This window comes from Episyrphus balteatus, chromosome 4 (assembly GCF_945859705.1).
Source record: "Episyrphus balteatus chromosome 4, idEpiBalt1.1, whole genome shotgun sequence".
NCBI lineage: Eukaryota > Metazoa > Arthropoda > Insecta > Diptera > Syrphidae > Episyrphus > Episyrphus balteatus.
Window position 1 is genome coordinate 29,411,693 of NC_079137.1, and position 25,092 is coordinate 29,436,784.

The window sequence follows — 25,092 nt, forward strand, 5'->3', positions numbered from 1 at the left end:
TGTGTTTAATTTCTTGTCACTTTTTCATTTAGTATTGATTATTTGACAACATTTTTTTTGTAAATATGTAGGCAATGATTAATGAAATAAAACCATATTTAAATTTTTTTCGAAAATGTATTAGATTCTTTTTTTTGAGGTCTTGGTTAAACAAAGTTAGGGGTGTATACTTACTTTTGTGACTGAGTGTATATTTCATTTGGCACCATTTTGACCTGTATCTAACGGTTTTATCTAGCTACGGTAAAGCCAAAGACCGTTTGAATGTATGTTATGGATGCATATTCATTTGTTCCATCTTAACTTCTAAGCTAACCTCTAAGTTAGTAAAGTTGTACACCGTTAAACCTTCCAAAAAGCTAAGCAACTGCTAAAAATGTAAGTGATGATTCTCAGGAAGAGGACTTTGCAGACTGTATTTGTACCTTCTATTTGCAACTGTTTTCTATATCCCATCCAAAATATTGTTGGATTAAGTGCAAAATGTGTACAAAATGGTACAGCTTGTGCTGGAGTGAGAACTAATGAAAATATAGCATAATTGTGCTATTATTGCAAATAGACTGCAATAAAAGCAAAAGAAACGATCTTTCTAGCAACAAAATTTGATAGGGCGGGCGGTCTTACCCAAATGTTGGGGCAAGACCGTTTTTTGTTAGATGTTTTTTCAAAACTTATTATCTTTTGTTCAATATTTAAATTTTTTGAAGTTATACTTCTTATGGGAGGGTGAGTATGAAAATTTACTTTTTGACAAGAATGTCAAAGGGATTATGACGCGATCACCCTGGGTAGTAGGGCTGTCGTTTCACCTTTAGAGTAGGCAGTACTTTAGTATTTAAAAATGCAGTACGCCGCAGTACGGAAAACATAAAACACACAACACGTTGCAAGTTACATGTTTCATGTGGCAAGTTGCATGTGGCAAGTTGCATGTGGCAAGTTTTATGCGGCAAGTTGCGTGTGGCAAGTTGCATGTGGCAAGCTGCATGTGGCAAGTTGCATGTGGCAAGTTGTATGCGGCAAGTTGCGTGTGGCAAGTAGCATGTGGCAAGCTGCATGTGGCAAGTTGCCAGGGTTGCAAAAAGCTCACATTTCAGCTCAGCTCACAGCTCAGCTCAAATTTGAGCTAGCTCACTTTTGAGCTAGGTACCATAGCTCCGCTCATTTGAGCTGAGCTGAAAGTGGGCTGAGCTGAAAGTGAGCGCCCCCAACTTCCAACCCCTATATCTCGGAATTTTGAAGAAAATGAAAAAAAAAATGTTGATGCCAAAAGGTAGCGGGGACTCTAACCTACATTTGGGTACATATCCCATCCCTGTAGGTCCTCGCGTTCTCAAACCGGGAGAACTTAAAAGTAAAAAAAAATTAGGCACGATTCTGATAAAAAAGGCATGATGTAGCGGTTTAACATGGAAGGCGATTTTTTAAAAATCTGATAATGTGCAAAGCGTAGGCCCATGACACAAGCTATCATTTGGCATCAATCCCAAAAATTCCTCTCAAGCGGTTTAGCTTCTAGGAGCGTTCAAAGATTCGCGGATTTTTCGAAAAAAAATTTTACCCCAACTTTCAAAGGCGATTTTCTCGGAATTTTGAAAAAAAATCGAAAAAACCGGATTATAACACTATCAGGAAGCTGAGAATATAAGCTTTCATATGGCACCACTCTCCTGTCTCTAGATCAAAGCGTTTAGCTCCCAGAAGTTTTTTCGCGCCCCCAACTTCCAACGCCTATATCGCGGAATTTTGAAGAAAATGAAAATAAAATTTTTGATTCCAAAAGGTAGCGGGGACTCTAACCTACATTTGGGTACAACTCCCATCCCTGTAGGTCCAGGCGTTCTCAAACCGGGAGAACTTAAAAGTAAAAAAAAAATAAGCACGATTCTGAAAAAAAGGCATGATGTGGTGGTTTAACATGGGAGGCGATTTTTAAAAAATCTGATAATGTGCAAAGCGTAGGCCCATGACACAAGCTATCATTTGGCATCACTCCTAAAAATTGCTCTCAAGCGGTTTAACTTCCAGGAGCGTTCAAAGATTCGGGGATTTTTCGAAAAAAAAAAATTACCCAAACTTTCAAACGCGATTTTCTCTGAATTTTGAAAAAAGTCGAAAAACCGGATTGTACCGGAATTTTTTTTATGATAAAAAAAGAAATATTTTACTAAAAAAATAGAAATATATTTACTATTAAAAAAACCAAGAAAAAAGATCACGAAAAATTATCTGTTTTATTTATAAAAATATCCATGTGTTAAAATAATTCCATTAATAACTCGAACCAAACATCTTAAGCTATGGTGTTTTATAAAAGTTTAAAATATCTTCATATTTCATTATACTTTCCAAATAAAAATCAATGTATCCTCTCACCCATCACAGCTCAGCTCAGCTCACTTTACCTTAGCTCACCCAACAGCTCAGCTCAACCATCAGCTCAGCTCACTTTTAGCTCAGCTCAAATGAGCTGAGCTATGGTACATAGCTCAAAAGTGAGCTAGCTCAAAATTTGAGCTGGGCTGTGAACTGAGCTCAGCTAACTTTTGAGCTTTGTAGCAACCCTGCAAGTTCCATATTGCTACGTACGGTCTGAACCGCACAACATGAGTAAATTTCACAGAATAAATTGAAAACTACATGGATTCAAGGAGGATGAAAGAATTAATTTATTGTTCACTTTATAAAAATGTAAAAAAACTTAGTGTGGATAATTACTTCATAAATCATAATAGAAATTAAAAATATCAAATGAAATTCATTTACAATTTTACATTATACTGAATGAGAAGTATAACTTCAGTCGCGTTTACATGTGTACACACACTCTTTTTTTTTATAATAAGGAGAGTTTTTACAGGAAACATTTAATTTTATGAATAACGACTTTATTGATTAGGAAATTGAATTAAATTACCAAAAGCAGTAATTGAAATCGTAAAATAAAATATAAAATTAAGAAAGGAAAAAAAAAATTAAAAAAAAAGGAAAAAAAATTGAGTTTAAAATTGATTATTTCAAAAACTATACGACATTTTAGCTTCTAGTTTTCAGTAGTTGATTTAAAATTGATTACGAAATTGATTTTAGTTACCAAAAGCAGTGTTTTGAAATCGTAAAATAAAAAATAAAATTAAAATAAGAAAAAAAATTAAAAAAAAGTTAAAATTTTGAGTTTAAAAATTAATTATTTCAAAAACTGTACGACATTTTAGCTTCTGGTTTTCAGTAGTTGATTTAAAATTGATTACAAAATTGATTTTAGTTACCAAAAGCAGTGTTTGAAATCGTAAAATAAAAAATAAAATTAAAATAAGAAAAAAAATTTTAAAAAAGTTAAAAATTTTGAGTTTAAAAATTAATTATTTCAAAAACTGTACAACATTTTAGCATCTTGTTTTCAACAATTGGTTGAAAATTAGCTAGATAATTAAATTAAATTACCAAAAACAAAGCTTGACCGTGTAAAATTAAAGAAAAAATTAAAGTAAAAAAAAAAAATTAAAAAAAAGTTAAAATTTTGAGTTTAAAAATTTGTTTTTCAAAAACTTTTCACGAAAACGACATTATTTGAAAAGATAATTAAATAATAGGGTTTTGGCTTAAAAAAAATTTATAATACAAGAATGTAGGTGTTGCCGTTGTTTTTAAATATTTTTTTAAAATAAAAGTTTTTTTTTGGCACTCTCCGAAGTAAAAAATTGAAAAAAAATATAACCCATCCAGTCTGCTTTCTGCCATTTTGAATTTAGAAACTACAAACCATCAGGAACACGCATGCAAAATGGCAGCCATTTCCGAGTCAGTAAATTTCAAAAAAAAATTTACCACTTTGCGCCCTTCTGCCACCCCTTTTCCATCCACTTAGCTTTCTGCCATTTTGGAACTGTCACTTTAACACCTTCTTCAACCACCTTCACCACTTTTTACCCATTTCCGAGAAAGTTTTTTTTCCAAAAAAAAATGCAAGTTTGACCCCCCACCCACGCTTATTCCATCCAGTCTGCTTTCTGCCAATTTGGCATTTGCTTATCCCACCCCCATCCAACAATTTCATGAAAAAAAATTCCATTTCCCGAGTGAGTCCGAAAACTTGCATCCATCTCTCCGGTATCGTTGGAAGCGCTTTACTTGTCCTCTGGTTAAAGATTTTGTGTCATCATATTAAATATAATAAATGACAGCCTATGGACTAAAGATGCAAAAGTCATGAATTAGAATTATATATACTGCTTCTTTAGATATACTATAGAACTATAATGAAAAAAATGGTATTTAAATCAAGTATTTTTTTTTTTGTTGTTTAATTTTGCAGGGACTTTTAAATACATTAGTTTGAAAAACAGTATTCAATATAGCACATGGATCCGCTCCCGAAAAAGGACCATAATATCAGTCTTTTAAAGGAAGTTTATGAATTATCCTTTTTATGCAAAGCACCATGGATTATAAATATGTACCCAAACATACATTTACCATAATCGTTTTAAAATGATGACGAATTCCTTTCAACAAAAAAAATCGAAGTAAAATCGATTTTGATGCGATTTAAGAGGCATTAACAATGTGCATGATTTACTGAACAAAAAATCCATTTTAAATCTATTTTTTTTATTGAATTCGACATTAAACTTACATAATTGATCCAAGACCCTTGAATAACACCGATTGGAATATACCTACGTTAAAAACTTAATTTGTTGGCTTTAGCTCCTTTATCGTTGTGTCTTATGTGGGTATGTTTTGTAAAAATAATTCATACAAATGCCTACCTTAATTTATCTTTCACCTGTCTTATCTAAAATGCTATCAATCAACGTCATAAAATCATAAAAGGCGTTGCCACTTATAAATTAGTATGTTTGTCGTATCGTATAATATCTGTTGTACCTATGTACAAAAGCATGTAAAAAGCTTGACACGTGTGGGTCTGTCTATCGTTAACGTATAATGTCTTAAGTCTGTGAATATAAAATACCTTTTGTTCTTTGTGGTGTAATTTAAGTATTTTTTTTTCTTTTGCAAAGTCATGTACACAACAAAATGACATTGAACCATGTAATTTTATACACACCCTTAAAACTTTTTTTGTTGGAGCTGGTTTTTTTTTGCCACTCTTCGTATTTAAGCGAAGGATAAAGTTCAAGGACTCGACGAAAATTAAACAAAAAAAAAAGTCATAGAATCCTGTAATAAAAGGTATGATTTTTTCTTTTAACGACTGAAAGTCTGGATTGAAATCCCATCAGTTTGTTAAAAGAACTTTTTTTCCTAAAAGAAGAATAAATATTTTGTTAGGCTTTCTTAATCATCTACTGATTAACTCAAACCTCATTCTGAGTTGATGTATACTTCATTGATGATTTTGAGGCTCGTGTAGACATTATATTTTGTAGGTATCTTATTTATATCTTTTTTAAGGAATAAAACCAGACGCAGACCAGTTTCTAGAGAAATAAAATAGAGTTGAATTTAGCCATTTTTATTCTTGATGCAAGAAAATGTGAACAAAAGATGGAATTTAAAAATATATTCCATCAAAAAAAACATTCTTTTGGCCATTCAATAATTGGAAGGGACTATTTAGAATTGATTTGTAATTCCATGTTTATGAATGGCTGAGGTTGGTCATTGAAACTAATAGACGGTTGAAAATTTCAAGAACCATTTAAGTAATAAGAAATAAAATTAAACAGTTCTCCACAAAAATTAATCTTTTTTCCTTCGACTTATGTTATGTAGTTTAAACACAAAAAAAAAAGAGAAACCTTAGGAATAGCAGCTTTTCAGTTATAGCTTATAAGCATCAATGTCACTGAAAATATTTTATATATCATCTAATTTTCTACAAAAAAAACAAATATCAAACATCAAACATAACGGCTTTGTGATGAAAACTATCCATTGTGCCGATGTTATGATACATTAATATTTTATGGTCACTTTATAGATTTCGATAGGGAGACATATCGTCGGTCGGCACAAAGCCAAAACCGCGAATCTGCATTTTTGGACATTTTCACTTTAATGCGGCATTTAACTTGTCATCGGCCCCTCTATCCACTGCTTCGACCCCAATCATCCATCTGTTGCCTAAAAGCCTAAAATATCAATTTCCGTAGCACGAGTTCCCATACGATTGCATGAATTTCCAAAACTTTGAAGCCGTTTGTCTCAAAACTACAATTTTGCAGATTCGTGGTTTTGGCGTTGTGCCATGACAAAATAAGAACATTAAATTTTATAACAAACTAGTAGGACTTAACTATACACAATTTTCAAAAAAAGTTAGTTTTTCATTAGTTAATTTTTTTTTATTTTTTTTTTTTTCAAAATTTTTATTTTGAAATTTAATTTCAAACCATTGATTTTTACTAATTTTTTCCAAATTAAGTCAGGAGAAAATAACACCAACACCAACAAAATACATACCTACCTATATTAAAAAAAAAAACATAAGTATATACATTTTCTTCACCTTCAGTTCAGTTTGATTTTTTTTTGTTGAAGTATTAACGAACACCATAAATGTTTTCTTCTCCAGGAAAAAAAGGAATTTTTTTTAAACATCTTTGTATGTCTGACCTTTATATGCTTGAAGTGTCAAGTAAGTTTTCAACTTGCTTATCATAACTTCATCTTTTGTTATTTTCACCTTTCCGACATTCAAAACAAACCATCATACCTCCGCTCAAAACAAAAAATCGATATCCACAACGACAAATTAGTCATGACCTTGGAGCACTTTTTTTTCTCTATATAACAAGAAGCAAAAAAAGCCCAAGAATTTGTTTGGATTTCATTTGACTCAAACTCAACCCCAGAGAATTTCGTTCATTCCTTAGCATTTGGTCTTTATGACAAAATTTCTTCCAGAGGACTTTTATATTCCTATCATCGCCTTACCCAACCAGCAACAAAATACAAAGTTATATAGACTAGCGTTGTGTGCTCATCTCCGAATCAGAAAATTCATAAAACCATTTCAAGATTTTCTTATTTCCAGCTATTTGAACAATTTGCCTTCAGGCTATACATGACTTTCCAACAAAATGACATCAAATAATGGTGCAGCAGCAGAAACACAAAAGACAATATAGAAGAAGCGGAAATATACAAGCTTAAACACTTTCCAAAACTCAATGGCAAAAAGCAAACGACATGACACATACAACACCACAAACACTACTTTACCCAGGATTCATTGCAGAAGAAACTTTAAGAACAATGCTCTCTCTCTCTACTCAAGAAGAGGCCTTAAAGTCGCTATTGTTTAACTATCAAAGAAGGATCCGTCAATGCGGAAAATCTTCTCAATTCATCTATTTTCTTTTTCTTTATTTTTTGAATTTGTAATTGTCACTCTATTACGCCCAGTGCTTTATATCCTTCGTTTCGGATATAATAAGGTGATGTCCCACCCCCAGGTACATAGACCTAAGGATTCATTCTTAATAAGTTGTACTTGCCTATTTATGTGCTCAAGCAAGAGTTTTCTTTTCACTTCTCTTCCACTTTGTCGCTACATCAGATGGAAGCCATGAATGCAACTACAGAAAATACAGAAAATAAGACGACATAGCTGGTGAAAGAAGAAACTGGCGCCCAACGTGGGACTTTTGGTTAAAACTTAATGCAGTTGCTTTGTTTGCAAACCAAAGCGACCAAAAATAGTTTTTCACTTTTGTATGTTGGTAGTAGGACTTCTTTCTTATAATTTATGACAATCATGGGTTAAGTGCTACTAGAGAGAGGAAGGGGAGTGCAAAGGTTTTTTTTTAGATTGCAATTCTCTGTGGGAATAATTTAGTAGGCAAAAGATCTGAAAACAGACTCTCTTCTACGTTGTCGTCGTTTGTGTGGCCTTGATGGGAAAATTGCTTTAAGCTACACTGAAAATAATAAATTTCGTAAAATTACGAAAATCGTTTCATACACTACATTTTCGTTGGCCCAACGAAACTTTCGTTGGCTCAACGAAAATATGTAATTTTTCGTAATATGAAAACCTTCATCAATTAATGAAAACGTTTCATACACTTTTTCTCCCTTTTTAATGCCAAAAAATCCAATTCAATGAAAAGATTCATCAATTAACGAAAAATTTCATACCCATTTTAAGAACAAAAATAAGAATTTTTTCCTTACATTATCAAAGTTTTAATTAAGCAACGAAAAAATTCATTAACTTATGAAATTCAACATTAACTAACGAAAATCTTCATAAGCTTATGAAAATTCTTCATATGCTAATGAAATATTACATTGGCTTATGAAAAAATACATCAGTTAACGAAAAAAAATCGTTGCCTTACAAAAAAAAAAAAAAACCTAGACTTGGGTGCATTTCTGTTTTATGGATTAAAAATTGAATCTTGCTGGATATAGTTCACATTAGGTTTTTGTTTAAAAATCTATGTAAGTTGAGCTGAATATAAAAAATATTTGCGTATTGACAAGGTGTCTCACGGATAAGTCAACTGATGAGTCCAAGTGAGCTCCACCGGGTCGAAACGCCAATTTTTTTGTTTTGGACTGTATTAAATTAATAATAATTTAACAAGTCCAATAAATATATATTATAATCTATTAAAAAAAAAATTAATACAACGAAAAGTTTCGTTACCTAACGAATATTTTTTCGTAATTTAATTAAACTATTCATAAAATTTACGAAAAAATTCGTTAGCTAACGAAAGTTCTTTCATAAATTAATCAAAAAATACATTGACTAACGAAAAATATCACCGTGGTTAATTAAATTTTACATTAATCGATGAAAAAATTTCGTAAAGTGATGTAAAAATTCATTAATTCTCGATCAAAAATTTTTATGAAAAATTTCATTAAAATACGAAAGTTTTCGTTAATTGATGAAGTTTTTCATTAACGTATGAAAGCCATTTCGTTGAGCCAATTAAATTTTTCATCGGCTGAAAATTAATTAAATTTTCGTTGGCTCAACGAATTTTTTCGTTGTATTTACGTAAGGATTTGGTTCAGTGTATATGCACTTGTTGGGTCAACAGTTTGTAAAAATTCCGGCGTCTGTTTGTTTGTTTGTGTGAATGTTTGACAGATTTTTTTTCCTCTCCCTCTCTCTCTGTTTTTAAAATTAACACGAGAGTATAATTGCATCTTCTTTTTTTTTTCTTTGTTAGTAAAAATATTTTTTTTTTTGAAATTTTTTCTAGGCCAAGGAAATGTGGGAGCAATTATCTGACGAACAGAAGAAAATCTATGGTGAGGATTACTATGAAGCTGCTATGACGTCAATGGAAACTTTCAACAAAGAGGTGAGAAATATCAACACAAAAAAAAAAGACTTAAAACAATTTTATTTTTGTTTTCTTTTGATTTTTAAGTCTGCCGATATCCAGCCCACGCTCCGTGTTCTAATTGATGCTGTAACACGCACTTTTCCAATGGCCCGTTATACTCCTGTAACTGGAACTGAGAAGCTTCAAATCTTCATGGCCGAACATTTTCCAGCAGGATTATACGAGGCATTGTATGCTAGGAAGTAGATTGAGGAACTTCTAATGCCGATTGACTTATATTCGGATAGATGATGAACGATTAATATAATTTATGGTTGCTTTTTGCACTTAGAGAACGCATTTGTTAATAATTTAGTGTTGCATATTAAAATACATTATTTTTCATTTCATGAACTTCATGTTCATATATATATTTCAATTAGGTATGCAATTTTATAATAATTTTAACTTTATATGAAAATATTTTTGTGTATCACTGTTCTTTAAAATAAAATGTAAATTAGTTTTAATCGAAGGTGGTTTATTAACTTGCTCAATACTATAAGGCAAGTATGGGTTTCGTGTCGAATTAAATGTGTGGAGATGTCGTCTGTGCGTCCATCTGTATATCAAACTAACGCCTAAACGGGTGGTTGGATTTACTTCAAATTTGGTACCCAATGCCGTCTTCACCATAAGGGCACACAGGGCCTGTGCCCAGGGCCCCCATTTTCGAAGGGGGCCCGAAGGAACGAAAATTTCTTTCACACATTTATTCGCAAAACATTTTTGTCTGGCAGACCATCTACCAAAAAATTTTAGTTTTGATATGCGGCAACCAAACAATAAAAAAAAAGTTTTTTCTACACCTATACGGAAAATATATGTTTTCAAAATGAAAACAAATAATGTGGCGTTGTATGCGGACAAAATTTTTAATCCAAACGAACAAACCCAAATTCAATTTTACAAAAAATAAGACAATAATATTTTCAAAAAACAAGAAAAATATCTTTTTTTTCCACTGAAAGCTTATTTTAGGCTAGGACCTATGAGAACAATTAGTGGCGTAACCTACTTTTTTTTTGAAAAGAGAGCTTTTCATAATAAATTGGTCTCTTAATATATCTTTTTTAATACAAAAATAGATTTTTGCTGATAGCTACACTCAAAAATAGATGGCACTCAAAAAATCGTTGTTTTAAAAAACCCAGATCTAAAATCTCTCGTGGCTCAAAACTGAATTTTATGGCTTACGTCACTATTGTTCTAATAGCCTCATTTATTTATAATAAAAACAACAAATTCTCTTCCATTTCCATTATCTACATTCTTCAATGTTTGGCAGTTTGCACCCCTAAACATTTTTTCACTTTGAATTGCGAATTGCTCTCGTATTTGATGATTGACAAATAAAATTCATTAAATAACTTTTAAAAAATTGATTTTCAAAAAAAAATTTAACTTTTTTTAAAAATCCAAAAATAAAAGATTTCTTAATCTTTAAATCAGCATAAACCGTTTTCATTGAAATCGGTTGAGTAGTTTACATTAAAAAATCGGTTCTATGGCTAGTAGGTTAATAATCCAAAAAAAATATTTTTCTTATTCAAAAAGTGCGGCCATCTGCAGCATTCCAAGTTTTTTTTTTCAAAGCAAAATTGTTAGTCGTTTTTGAGAAAATTGCAAACTTTATATTGGAGATATCCGTTAAAAAGGAGACATTAAAATAAAAAAAAATTGCTCTTGGAAATCACGTACAAATCGTCTGTAGGTATCGAGTTTTAAGCAAATCTATCGATCCGCTTGGGCTCTTTTTTCAATTTTTCAAACTGAAATTTATAACGGATACAGGGTATAATTATTGGCAGTATAAAGAGTACAGTGACATAGATTGATGTCCCAAACCCAATGTACGTATTATTGGCATCCCCCTGCCACTAGGTACATACTCTATATGGAACGATATATTGGCACCCCTTTTTCACCAGCCATTGCCTTTTAGCCAACTTATTTTAGTTTCCAAAAGAGCCCCAAATTCGTGTGTGCCCAAGGGCCCCAGGCTAGTTAAAGACGGCCCTGTATGGTACCTACAGATGATTTTCTTGTAATTTTCAAAATTATTTCTTTTTGTATTGTTTTTTTTTTTTTTAATATGTCCTCCAGAACAAATACCTCAAATATAACAGCTTCAAGGTGAAGTAATTTACTAGAAAACTGCTCTAACGATTTCCATTAAATTTGGTTCTCCATATATTTTTCTAATTCTAACATATTTGCATTTTTAGTTTTTCTTATAAAAATCGAATTAAGGATTTATGACGTTGTCATTTTTGAGACGCATGTACCTCGTGTATCACTGTGGGTATTCGGAACTGTTTTTCCATCACCCTTTTCTAATGTGGTTTTTATTTTTTTTAGGTTTATTTGCATTGAGTTGATTTTGATGTTATATTAGATTCAGCATAGCACTTATAGACCAGTGCCAATCCGGTTTTCAGAGGGCAAAAGTTGAACAAATTATTAGCAGCATAAGAGTGGTGGGAAAATTTAGGATAAATGGTATATGAAAGGGGAAAAATAAATTGCCCACAAAAAAATTGGGGGAAAGGGGGTGGGTGGGCGAAAAAGTGGGGTGGGTGTCAAAAATCATGGTTTTTTACAATTTCTGTCAAAACTAGACGTCCTATCGAAAAAAGTCAAATGCAAAAGTTGTAGGTAGTATAAATGTCTACAACTTTTACTCAAACAATTTTTTTCTATAACCTCAAAAATATTGGAAAAAATGCAAAAATACGATTTTTTTATTTTTTATTTTTATCTTTTACAAAAATGGTTGGATTTTAACAAAACTTGCTTAAAAACTACTTTGTTATGTTTTCTATCTATTAAAAATGTTTTTTGAGCAAAAAGTAAATTTTTGGATTTTTGACGAATTTAATTTAAAAAAAATAGCCAATTTTTCAATCAAAAAAGTTACCGAAAAAATTTTTGATTTTTGAAAAGTTTGAAATGAAATTATTTAGATTAAAACCTATTATTTAAGATTGTGTGGAAAAACTATACTTTTGTTTTAGAAAATATTGAGAAAAATTGAAAAAAACAAAAAAAACGATTTTTAAGATTGATTTTCCCTTAAATGACAGTAATATTGGCGAGAAATAATTTTCCATAGAAACTAAATTATACTTTTCTAATGGCCTTTGACCTTTTTAATTTGAATCTAGCATTAGAATACCTCTAACGTAAAAAGTTTTTGAGATATTGAATTTTGAACGTCCAAAACACTATTTTTGTGATGTTTTGCATGGTAATATCTCAAAAACGTGATGTGATAGAATTTTTCTGACTTCGGATTCGAGCTCAGCGCACAAAAAACCATTAGAAAAATATACTTTGATTTCTATAAAAAAAAACTTTTTGACTAGTGAATTCGAACAGGGAAGAAAAAATCGAATGCCTTGTTCGAATTCACTAGTCAAAAAGTTTTTTTTTATAGAAATTAAAGTATATTTTTCTAATGGTTTTTTGTGCACTGAGCTCGAATCCGAAGTCAGAAAAATTCTATCACATCACGTTTTTGAGATATTACCATGCAAAACATCACAAAAATAGTGTTTTGGACGTTCAAAATTCAATATCTGAAAAACTTTTCACGTTAGAGCTATTCTAATGCTATTTTCAAATTAAGAAGGTCAAAGGCCATTAGAAAAGTATAATTTAGTTTCTATGGAAAATTATTTCTCGCCAATATTACTGTCATTTAAGGAAAAATCGATCTTAAAAATCGTTTTTTTGTTTTTTTTTCAATTTTTCTCAATATTTTCTAAAACAAAAGTATAGTTTTTCCACACAATCTTAAATAATAGGTTTTAATCTAAATAATTTCATTTCAAACTTTTCAAAAATCAAAAATTTTTTCGGTAACTTTTTTGATTGAAAAATTGGCTATTTTTTTTAAATTAAATTCGTCAAAAATCCAAAAATTTACTTTTTGCTCAAAAAACATTTTTAATAGATAGAAAACATAACAAAGTAGATTTTAAGCAAGTTTTGTTAAAATCCAACCATTTTTGTAAAAGATAAAAATAAAAAATAAAAAAATCGTATTTTTGCATTTTTTCCAATATTTTTGAGGTTATAGAAAAAAATTGTTTGAGTAAAAGTTGTAGACATTTATACTACCTACAACTTTTGCATTTGACTTTTTTCGATAGGACGTCTAGTTTTGACATAAATTGTAAAAAACCATGATTTTTGATACCCACCCCACTTTTTCGCCCACCCACCCCCTTTCCACCAATTTTTTTGTGGGCAATTTATTTTTCCCCTTTCATATACCATTTATCCTAAATTTTCCCATTACCCATATGCTGCTAATAATTTTTTTATTTTCAAAAATTATTGGCACTGGTCTATTAAAATACCTTCAACCAAACATTTTTTTTTTCTATTTAGGGTAAATTAGGGCATTATGGCATACCTAAGCACAAACTCAAATAACTTTACTACGGACTACAATTTTTACTTCAATCATTTTTTTTAATTAAATTTCATAAAAACATAACATGAATAAATTATTTAAGAATAAAAATTCAAGCTTTTTAACAAAAAATAAATTAAATTAAAAATAGTCCAAAAAAAACCATATTGCCCTATGTACGGGCAATATGGCGAACCCCATTTACTTCGGAACCCTTTACTTTTTTTACGTATATTCAGCATTTCTGAAATATAATTGTAAATAAGTTTCATAAAATTAACGTTAAATTGAGGTTATTTTCAAATTTAAAAAAATGCAGAGATACTTTTGAAATTAGTTTTACATAAGGGCACTATGGCGCAGTCGGGTATAATATAGCGCCATAATGCCCTTATTACATCTGCGCCATATTGCAAAATATATACATATTCACAAAACTCCAAAAACTAAACACAATTCTAACTTCAGTTAAAATATAACAAGTGATATAACCAAACCAAAACTGTACTCTGCATTCCACTCTTCACAACAAACACGTGCACTGTATAGTTACCGAGATACACACAAACAAAAACAAAGCGATATTATATTGGAACCCAGAACCGGTATATTTTTTTTGTTTTCTTTTTTGTTTGGCACAAAAATAATAGCACTGACCTGCGATCGTCACAAGGCTAGTGTTCGACGAAGGCCAAAGTTTCTGCATTGGTTTTATTTAAATGCGAGTATTGGAAGTATGGTAGTTGAGAGGTGCGCCATAATGCCCGGTGCGCCATAATGCCCGAAGTTACCCTACCTTCCTCTCTCCTAAGAAAAAAAAATTTTTTAACTTAAAATGTTTTTATAGACTCTTTTTATCCTACATCCTAATTGCATAATACTATTATATCAGATAGGTACGCTTAAACAAATCTTCCATTAAGTTTCTTAAAAATAACTACCCATTATACCTTGCAATTTCTCTCAAAAAAAGTCCAGGACCAACTCATTAAAATAATCTTCTACAAGGACATCTATTATACCTGAATGATTACTTAAATTTTGTAAGAACCGATGGTAATTGATAAATTGAAGTACAAAATTGTGTTTTAAAGTTAATTGACTTTTTATAATTGATTGCAATCATGAATAAGTTGCAAAGCGCCATTCCTTACACTTTTATAAGTCTACGACATTATACCTACAAGAATATATAATCGTTCTTATAGATTTATACAGTCTGGGTATTTTATTTAACAAAATTAAAAAATGATTTTTTTTTTTGTTATTATATTTATGCATAACGATTTAAATTTGTCTCACAACTTTAAATTGTTCATCTCACAATTTTGTCGAAATTTTTCATCAACAAAGATTTTAATAATTTTTTAATTTGTATTTCCTTTTATTTGTACATTGTCATCATATTATATATTTAGAATAATGCGTTATTGATTAAAATTATGTTAATTAGTGGAAGTGACCTACCAGAGATTGTATTTATTACATTTTTCGATTGTTCCAGTAAATTGAAATTTCTGTCACGAGTAAAAAAACATAACTTCCACAATTTCTTACCGATTTTGATGAATAAAAGCTTAATTGATTCAGCATAAATAGAACACAAAAACTGTTTATAAAAAAACGGTCTCCGAACTCTAAAAAACGTTAAAAAAATGTTTAACTTTGAGATTCAATCCATAAAATCTACACCCAATTTGGTGCTTGAACATAATAACAAAATATTTTGGAAGACGGACATAATCCCGAAATTTTGAATCCAGAAAATCCAAAATCCAGAAAACCCAGAATCCCGTTAATCCCGAAAATCCACAATCCCGAAAACCCAGAATCGCGAAAAACCAAAATCCCGAAAACCCAAAATCCAGCAAAAACAAAATCCTGAAAATAAAACAGAAAAAGTTAAAAGCTCTTCAAAGTTGTCTGTTTACTGAAGTTTTAAGTGAAACATAAATATAGGGTTTTCGGGATTCTGGATTTTCGGGATTTTGGTTTTTCGGGATTTTGGATATTCGGTATTTTGGGTTTTCGGGATTTCAGTTTTCGGGATTTTTACCCCAACCCAAATATTTTCAAAAAGAACAAGTACTCCTCTGTTTAAAACTCAATCTGAAATTGACCGAAAAATTACTAAGTAAAAAATCGTTGAAACCTGAAAACATTGAAAATACTTTTTTGACGATTTCTTGAAATTTTAAAGGTCGATGAAAAATGTTTAATGCCGAAATATGATGTAATTAGTAATACCTACATCCTACACCCTTTAGTAGCTAACTTCCATAGTTATTAACATTATTTTTATTTTGTAACATTGTGTAATTCATTTTTAACAGGTATTTAGAGTTTATAAAATGTCATAAACATTTTTGAGGTTTTTAAAATATAACAGCCGAAGCGTTATCCATTTTTTAAACAAAGGATTCTAAATATTGTACCAGAATGCACGTCTCAAAAAGTTTGAAATTTTTGTAAATACACAAAAAAATCTATGTACATCTATTTCATCACTGCAAAAAATAGTTTCGTTGTAGGTTGCCTAAGATTACAAATTTAAGAACTTTCTTTTATGTAAAAAAAACTTAAAGAATTACAGAAAAATATGTGTGTTCATGTTCATGTTCAAATTTATATATCTAATAAATTCAACCACATTACCAAAAACAAACCTACAAAGAGAATAAAAGGCCACGCAAAGTAATTTAATACCTACTCCCTCAACAATACTTTGAAAAGTGAACCTGTAAATCTGTTAATCGTTATCATAACAGCACATATGCCATCACGTGTACATATATATGTTATCTAAACACATAATCATAATTCTGTTTCCACAGTCACGATACGCAAGTTGAAAATAAAGTCTTTTTCAAGGATACCTCCTTCGGTAGGTATTTCTTGTTCTCCTTTACTTAAGAAAACCAACACGTGGCTCCTCACATAATTTTCTCATCCTGAAGTACAAGCCTACGCTACAAATGGATGGTATCAACGGTTAGCTTTCAAGGTTAAAGAAACTGTATTTCTTAATCCCAAAAGTGAATGGTTTTGTACCCATTGTCATGTGCCGTCCGTCCTTGGGCGTTGGATTGAGAAATATATTTTCAGGTTGAGTTAGGAATGTATTTATCTACAAGATTTTGGGATGCTGGTAATTTTCAGTTGGATTTATGAACCTTCTGTTTAGAGGTAATATAAAGTCAAATTATTAAGTCTTGAGTTGATATAGGAAACAAAAATATATAAAATTATAAACTTTGTTGTCCTTAGAATTTTTAATAATAAACAATAAAAAAACAGAAGAGGAATGCGCATTAAATAAATTACTAAAGCATTTTATGATTCGAACTCGGTCGTTCGTAAGTACGTTTGTCTTTAGGGCCGTTTATAGCAAACACGATAACGAATTTCAAATAGCTAATTTGAAACATTTCATCGATCAAAATAAACAAAAGAATTTGAAAATTTTTAATTCATATCATTCACGGATGCTTTAGATAAAAGTGAAAACTGTGGTTACGGTTGCATGCAGTCATAATAAAAATGCACGGCTTAGAATATTGAAGCTTTTTAAAATTTTATAAAAACTAAAAAAATAATACAAAATTTGTTTAAAATTAAAAGAAATATTCTATTAATAGTTTTAACCTCCAAACGAAAGTACCTAAGTCATTTAATTGCTTGTCAGACACACAATTTTTAGGAAAAAATTGAAATCTTTTTTTTTTTTTTTGTATATAAAGTTTCTCAAAAAAAAAATTATAAGAAAAATTGGTATTTCGTTAAAAAGGGGATATTAATTGACACCAAAAATCAAAGTTTAAAAAAAGTCATGGATGCGTTTTCAAAAATTTGATTCTTCAAAAACTTTAAGATTTAATTAACAAAATTAACATGGAAATTACTAAAACGTTTTTGCAGAAAAATTTACGTTGAAATCGGTTACGTGCATAACGAGAAAGTCAGATGCACTTTCGCGTGATGCACTTTTTCATGGCAATGATATTCTTCGAGGCTTTTTTAATAAAAGATAAGGTCTAGATTGGCTTTGAAACCTGATCCCCTGCACTAGCGTGTTAGTCAATTGTCTAACCATTGGGCCCCTGTAACTGACTGGAAGTAATTTTACTTTCTCTTTGTTTCATCTCTTTTATTAGTAAGGTTTACCAAACTACCTTAATCCTCAAAATCCTAGTCAAAGCACCCATATCGATTTCATAGTTGACAGTTACCTAATTTTTTTTTCTGTTGAATAGAACAGACATTTTCATCTCTCCTTTAAATTTTTAGAAATACTTTACTTTATATTAATAACAACTTTTTTAAGTTTTCCATATTACCAAATCTCTGGCGGGTTCCAAACAGATTGTCAAGAATTTTATGTTTACAAATTATGAACAAAAATGACTTTCATTGTCATTTGAAAATAAAAGCAAACAATCAAAAACCATTAAAAATTCGCGAAATTTCTTGCACGATTAATTTTAAATAGTCCTCTATTGCAGTCTTATATTTGCCAACTTCTTAAAGTGTCCTCATACTGAACCAAAATGGAAAAGATTCATTCACGATGTTGAGTAAACAGTTTCTCTTAAGTTGACCCAAAAAACAAAAAACCAGCTCTACTTTCGTCTTTCTAAATATTCTTCCCGATTTTTTTTTTTTAACTACGCCAGAAGGGATTTCAATTTTAAAATAAAGACAAAAAAAAAAGGAAAAATAAACTACCTACCACAAGGATCTCCTCTACTCTGTTTTGTTAAAGTGAGCTTTGCTCTCATCACCAATTCCAAGCAATTCTACAAAAAATACACTCTGAGTTATAAAATTAGAACAGTTTTATTAATGGAAAAATTAAAAAGCAAGGAGGCTATTAGAGCTTTGAACCTGGAAATAAGTTTGAATGATTTCACCAAAGTTAAAAAGTAAGAAGTAAAGTATAAAGAAAAGATATGGTTAAACAACTTAAAAATTAAAGTGACTCAACACAACTATGTGTAAAGAATTTTGTATTTAATTATTGTACAACATAAAAATATTTGAATTGTTACATAGTTTATATGACCTAACTTAAAACTAACCTTAATCCAATCACTTGGAGTGTACAAAAAACATATATTATATCGTTTCTAATATGCAAATGACTGACAATATTGGGCAGGACTTTCATCGGCAGTAAAAAAGAAAAAAAAAACAGATTTATCTATATACCTACATATATTTTTGTTTATTTAATTTTTATGTGCTACGTCAAGCATATGGCCAAACAAATGATTTGGCGGAATAAGAAAAATCTATTAAATATTAAGGTATTCCTTTTTTTGAACATTAAATCAGAACGCCCCATTGGCACTTTGCAATTGGCAATAATGTCCTAATGAGTATTTTATGCGCCTCATTTTGTTTGTGTGAAATTGCGTGCGGCTTTCATTTGAATTAGATTTGAAAAGTGCTTAATCGATATGGTGAAGTGGCCGCCAAGAGATGAAGGGAAGCCTAAATTGCATAGTAATTAGAGCGAAACTTGCTGTGTAGTGGATATATCGAAAGTTTAATTTTAAATTGAGCACTTTGTTGGCATAGACACTTTTTAATATAAACCAGTAGTTGCATATCGAGGCCAGTATGTAGTATGTAATTAGAAAATCTGTTTTTTTTTTTTTGGTTTGAAAACCGAATAGTTAAACTTTGATACAAATTTGTGGGCTGATTTTTGGGAAATCGTTTGTATATTTCAAAAGTTTAACCTTGTTGAAACCACATGTAGAATGAAAATAAACCAGAGATTGACAAGGATGAAATAGATTCATTAAAGTGAATTAAAAGGACGTCCTAGATAAGATTCATGACATAAAAACCAAATTCAGTTGGGTCTTATATTAATTGTGAGCACAGTGAAAATAATTTTTCCTGCTAATTCGTTTTATATTTACAATATAGATAATTCAACAACCGAATAAATAAATTTTTACTAGCGAGGGGTACTAAAGGACAAGTTTAGGATTCGGAACAAAAATCAAAGATTACAATCAGATATGACACTACAATGTGGGTCCCACATTTATATCTGTCTATGTTTCGGTTTACATCCCAAACAATTCAGGCAGTTTAGTAGTAAGCGCCTGGTGAAATGGTCAGTATGGAAAAATATACCTACTTAATTAAAACGAAAAAAACTTTTTTTGGAGCATTATTAACAGCAGGTACCTGCAATAGCTTTTTTTAAATTTTATTTCTTAGCATCTAATTATATTTTTTTAAGATGGTGAAAGCATTATAAACACTTTCGAATAATGCACAGTTAAGGGCAAAAAGTGTAAGTATCATCCTTTAATTTCTTAAAGGTTTATCATTTTGTTCCTATTAGTGGTCAACTTGCGTGGAATTACTAACAACACGAGTCGATGATAAGTATAAATAAGGCGTGATGTGTACACTGTACATGCACACCCTTTTTTTTACTTTAAGGTTAAATGGGATATTTAAACTCTATTTTCCAAATAGAAAAATAAACCCCTTTCATCTTTGACATCAAAAGTGCAATTGGAAGTTAGAAAAAGAATGTCAAAGAGAAATTCAATTCAGCTAAAGCATCGTTCATGGGATACATCAAGTTAAGTAATTAAGTACATAAGTCCAAATGCACTTTCGTCTATTTTTATCTGCGATGTAAAAAACATCAGCTTTTGGAGATTTGTACAGAGGGGTTTTTGGTATTGATTTTTAACGGTACATGTCATATATCAAATTAGAAAAAGTTTAATTTTCTCAAAAATCGGGCTCCTACGATTTTGTATCAAATATTTTAAAATAAATGAATATATCAGAAGAAGAAGGGGTTAAGTGACATTTTTAAATAAAAATTTCCAAAAAAAAGTTTTGTTAGTTTTACGTGTCCCGAAAGCAGTTTCCTAATATTTACAAAATATTTTGAGTGATATATAAAAAAAAAAAAACAAATTCGCGTCATTACGAATACGCATTTTAGTGCTCATTGTTTATTGCAGATACAAACAGATAAAATGAATGACGTAAATAGTAAAATAAACCGATATATGAATTGAAGACAGTTGAATAGAAAATCTCAGCTGATTGCCCTTCAAATGAAATTTTTTATCAGATTTTTCATTAAAAAAACCAAGAATTAATATAAATTCAATTATACGTTTAAAATTTATTTTCACAGGTTCACTATGGCGTATGAGGAACATTTTATTTGAAGCAGTTTTTTTTTTTCTCTGCTCAACTCCAACATTTTATTTTTATTTAAATTCACCCTGCTGAACACTGTAAGATATTATATCTTATAATCTTTTGATAAGTGTAGTATATGATTTTCAGTTGGTTCAGAAAAAATGCTCTACCGCTAAGCAAATAATGAAAATAGTTCACCTTTGTAGACCATTTTCTGAACATTAATGTCTTCGAGAAGTCAATCAAAACTTGTAAATGGTGATCATTGTGAGCTTTTGTAGGGAAAGATCCATATATTTTAGGGTTTTAAGATTGGTTCCTTTTTAGTCTAAGAGCCCACAGCAAATTTTGGGAATGGAGGTTTAACCAAAATGTGAGTAAGCAGTGTTATAGCCTTATGCGTTCTTAAAACGAATTCAAAATTGTGGTAGCTTTGAATTGTGGCTTTATATTGTTTTCAGGGGCTTCAAAAACGTGAATTTGCCAATTAAGATGAGTAGGCTAAATTCACTTTATTTCATATTCTAAATACAGGACGGATGATCTGACATTTAACCTAAGCTTGAAGACATCAATCCTGACTATGCGATCAATAGAACTCAAGATGTAAGCTGCTATAACGCTTTTGTTGCAAATCAGTCAAAATATGACCATGAAATTGCATTTTTTGCGCGACAAAATTTTTTTAATGAAATCTGTTCGAGACAACTCTTTATCTTAAAGTAAATTTTGTTGTGATGATAGAATATTAGGAGCACCTGCTATCTTGGGAAATGTTTTGTGGCTAGTACTAGCAGTTAATCGTAATTGATCAACTATATGTTTATTAGGGTGGACCAAAAAAATCACTTTTTCATTATTTTAATTTGCTGTGCCGATTGTTTGTTGTTTTCTCGACACATTTTTTACTATTGGAGGGGTGGCCTATCTGCCTCCGTTTAGGCGGGAATGACAATTTTCTAAAAAATATTAAAAAACAATGGCAACACCTACAGTTATGAATAATAAATTTTTCAAGAGCTAAAACTGTGCACCTTATTCTAATTTTGAAGTAAAGTTATTTAAATCAATTTATTTTTGAAATAATCGATTTAAAAGTAAAAAATTGTTAAGAAAAGTTTTAAAAACACATTAAATACTATTTTTGTCAAGATTGTGGATTGCAATACAAAAAATGGCTGATAAAATAAAGTGTCACAATTGATTCCTTATCTAATACTGAAGTCCATATGTTTTAATGATTTTTAGTTTTTGAGAAAATTGAAAAATAAAAAAAAAACTTCTTTTTTATCAGACCTACTTGAGATCGTACTTCTGGTTCCACGAAATTTTATTTTGAAAACTATCCACTTTATTTTATCAGCCAGAAAAATTGAGGTAAGTAGATCTGATGATACTCAATACTTTTTACTCAAACAGCTTTTCGATTAAAAAAATATTTAAGCTTTAAAAAAATTAAAAACTAAAAGAGCTTATTTTTTTTTAATAAAGGGGAGCGCGCAACCCCTAAACATCATCGAAAAATTCTGAAAAAATTAGGGTAGCATTATTTTGTGTCGAGAAAACAAGTTATCGGTAGAGCAAATCAAAATAATGAAAAATAGTTTTGTTGGTGAACCCTAATGTTTATTCATATATTGATGTCCTTTTCAGTAAAATAAAATAAAACAGAATTCATGTAAAGACAATGTTTTGACAGCAAAAATCTATACTTAAAAATTTTAAAATTCGAATGTTCATAAGCTTGTAACTAAAACCTTTTTTTTTAAGGAATTTCATAATGGCATATAGACCACGATGTTTTAAGTCAAATGCTGAAAAAAAAACTGTTAAATGTAGATACTATTTTCTTCCAGTTCCAATGACAATCACTTTTCAAACTTTTCGGGATAAAATTGAAAAGCAGGTGAAAAATTTGAATTCCAGGCGTTTCTGGAACACCAACTCAAAACACACTAACTCAGAAACTGAAATTCAAATGTTTAATCCATTCGAATTTCAGTTAAGTATTTCTTACAAAAAAAAACTTCATTGATAAAAATTTTCAAAGTTATGGAGGTGAAAAATTTGAATTCCAGGCGTTTCTGGAACACCAACTCAAAACACACTAACTCAGAAACTGAAATTCAAATGTTTAATCCATTCGAATTTTAGTTAAGTATTTCTTACAAAAAAAAAACTTCATTGATAAAAATTGTGCCAAGAAATATGTTGCATTGTACCAAGATTTCTTAAAGCGTAAACATTTTAATCGGACCTCGAAATCTCCCACCCTCATGATTTTTATTCCAGTTTAATTTTGATACATGTCCCATTAATTTACATTTTCTGACACAAATTACTCCAGCTTCCTTACGCAAAACTTTAAAAAACTTACCTTAATAATACTTTCAGTAAATCCGTAAAAAGCTGTTCTCTTTCACTATTGATGTCTCTTATAAGAATTTATATAACAAATAATGCTTTATCTTTGTAAAGAAACTTCCAGTAAAACAAAAGGTTTGGAATTTTAATGAAATGTTTATTATTTTTCTAAATCTTATTTTAAATTTTTTTTATTTACTTTTCCATTTTTTTATATTTTTGTTTATTTTGGTTTTGCAATTCTTTATAAGATTTTCTTCTTTTTTTTTTTTTGTATTTACCTACTTTCTTTACAATGTTTTTTTGTATGCTTTGAAATCATTTTGTTTTTTTTTTTTAAGGTGCGTTTATACTTTTTGTATATTTTTTTTGACAAATCGGGTAATATGTCGGCTTCATGCATTTGTTATGTTAAGTTTATATATTCAGCAGTTAAAATGTTTTTTTTTTTTTGTTTTCAATTTATTTATTTATTTTTATATGAATTACTATTGCTCTATTTTAAATAATAAATATTTGTTTGAAAATGCGTTTTTACTTGGTCTCTATGTAGGCAAATCACCTTATATGTGACATCTAACATTTAAATCTAGTACATTTTTTTACGTAGTTTTATTTCGTTTAATTCTATGAATTTTTATTTTGCATTTAATTTTTTTTTATAAATGTGCCATAACACTCAATTTTTGATTTTTTTAAAAGATATTGTATTTTTGTTACTTGCGAAGATTGTAAGACTTCGACATGAAGGTTTTAAAGACCTTCTTTGGCCAATTAAACTACTCAATAATTTGTTTTATTTCCTTTATCTCTTGATATTGTGAGAGAGCTAGAGAGAGTAATTTTAGTTTAGTTAAAGAGTTAGGACTGTGCTAAGAAGATGGTGATTGGTCTGTATGAACTTTGGGCTTAGGGCCTAAATTGCGAGGGCTAGGAAATAATTTTTGTCGTTTTATGTTTTCGTCTGTTTTCCTTCATTTTCAACCTGATCCAATTCTATCTTGTAATTTTATTTTATTTAAGTCCATCGAATACTGTTATTTTGTAGGTTTTGATAATAGTATTTTATACTCAGTTTTATTTGTAATCTGTTAAGAACGCAAACGATTTATAATATGATAGCATATTTTTCAAATATTTCGTTCCTAACGGATTCATTTAAGAAATTGAATGATTCGATTAGCTCTGCAGATTTGTTTTCGTCTAACTAAACTTAAATTATTTTAACTTAATATTGGCAGTTGTTTTGACATTCTAGCTTTTTTCTTCATTTAATTTTTGAACTTAATAGGATTATTTGTATCAATGCACTTATATAATATTTTTCCATATTTTAAATAAAAAATATAATTTTCAATGGATTTAAAAAATATTTATAAATACATGTATGTATTCAAATGTTATTTATTTAATTTTTATCCAAGCAAAAATAACAATAAAAAAAAAACAACCCGATGACGTATCAATTTTTAAAATAAGAAAAAATATTATTTAATTATTTTTTTTTATATTCAATTCTCAATTATCTTTTGTTAAAATTAATTTTTTTTATTTCATTTTCAGTCTTAAAATGTGTTTTGTTTTTACTTTTATTTTGTATATTTATTTTTTTTTTTTTTTAAGAAATTGTTTTTGTTTCATTTTTTTTATAAATCGTATATTATTTCTAGCAAGTTTTTAGAATCATAAGTTTTACAAATGCAATAATTTTTGTTAATATTTATTTCTATCTTTTTTTACCCTTCCATGTTTAACTTTGAGTTGTTTTTTTAGTTTAATTTATAATAATAA

At 29.7% G+C, this 25,092-nt stretch overlaps 1 protein-coding gene across 3 annotated transcripts in view; it reads left to right on the top strand.

Annotated features, from left to right (window-relative positions):
* Positions 1-9,774, top strand: part of LOC129918475 (D-beta-hydroxybutyrate dehydrogenase, mitochondrial) — a 53,482-nt gene extending 43,708 nt beyond the window's left edge. The window contains exons 7-8 of one of the 3 annotated variants that reach the window (XM_055999058.1): positions 9,198-9,299; positions 9,369-9,773. In XM_055999058.1, coding sequence (XP_055855033.1) covers positions 9,198-9,299; positions 9,369-9,530 — 264 coding nt within the window. In that variant the 3' untranslated portion in view covers positions 9,531-9,773. Of the gene's footprint in view, positions 1-9,197; positions 9,300-9,368 lie in introns of all 3 variants that reach the window. The other 2 variants (XM_055999057.1, XM_055999059.1) reach the window with 2 other exon arrangements.
* The last annotated feature ends 15,318 nt before the right edge of the window (positions 9,775-25,092 follow it).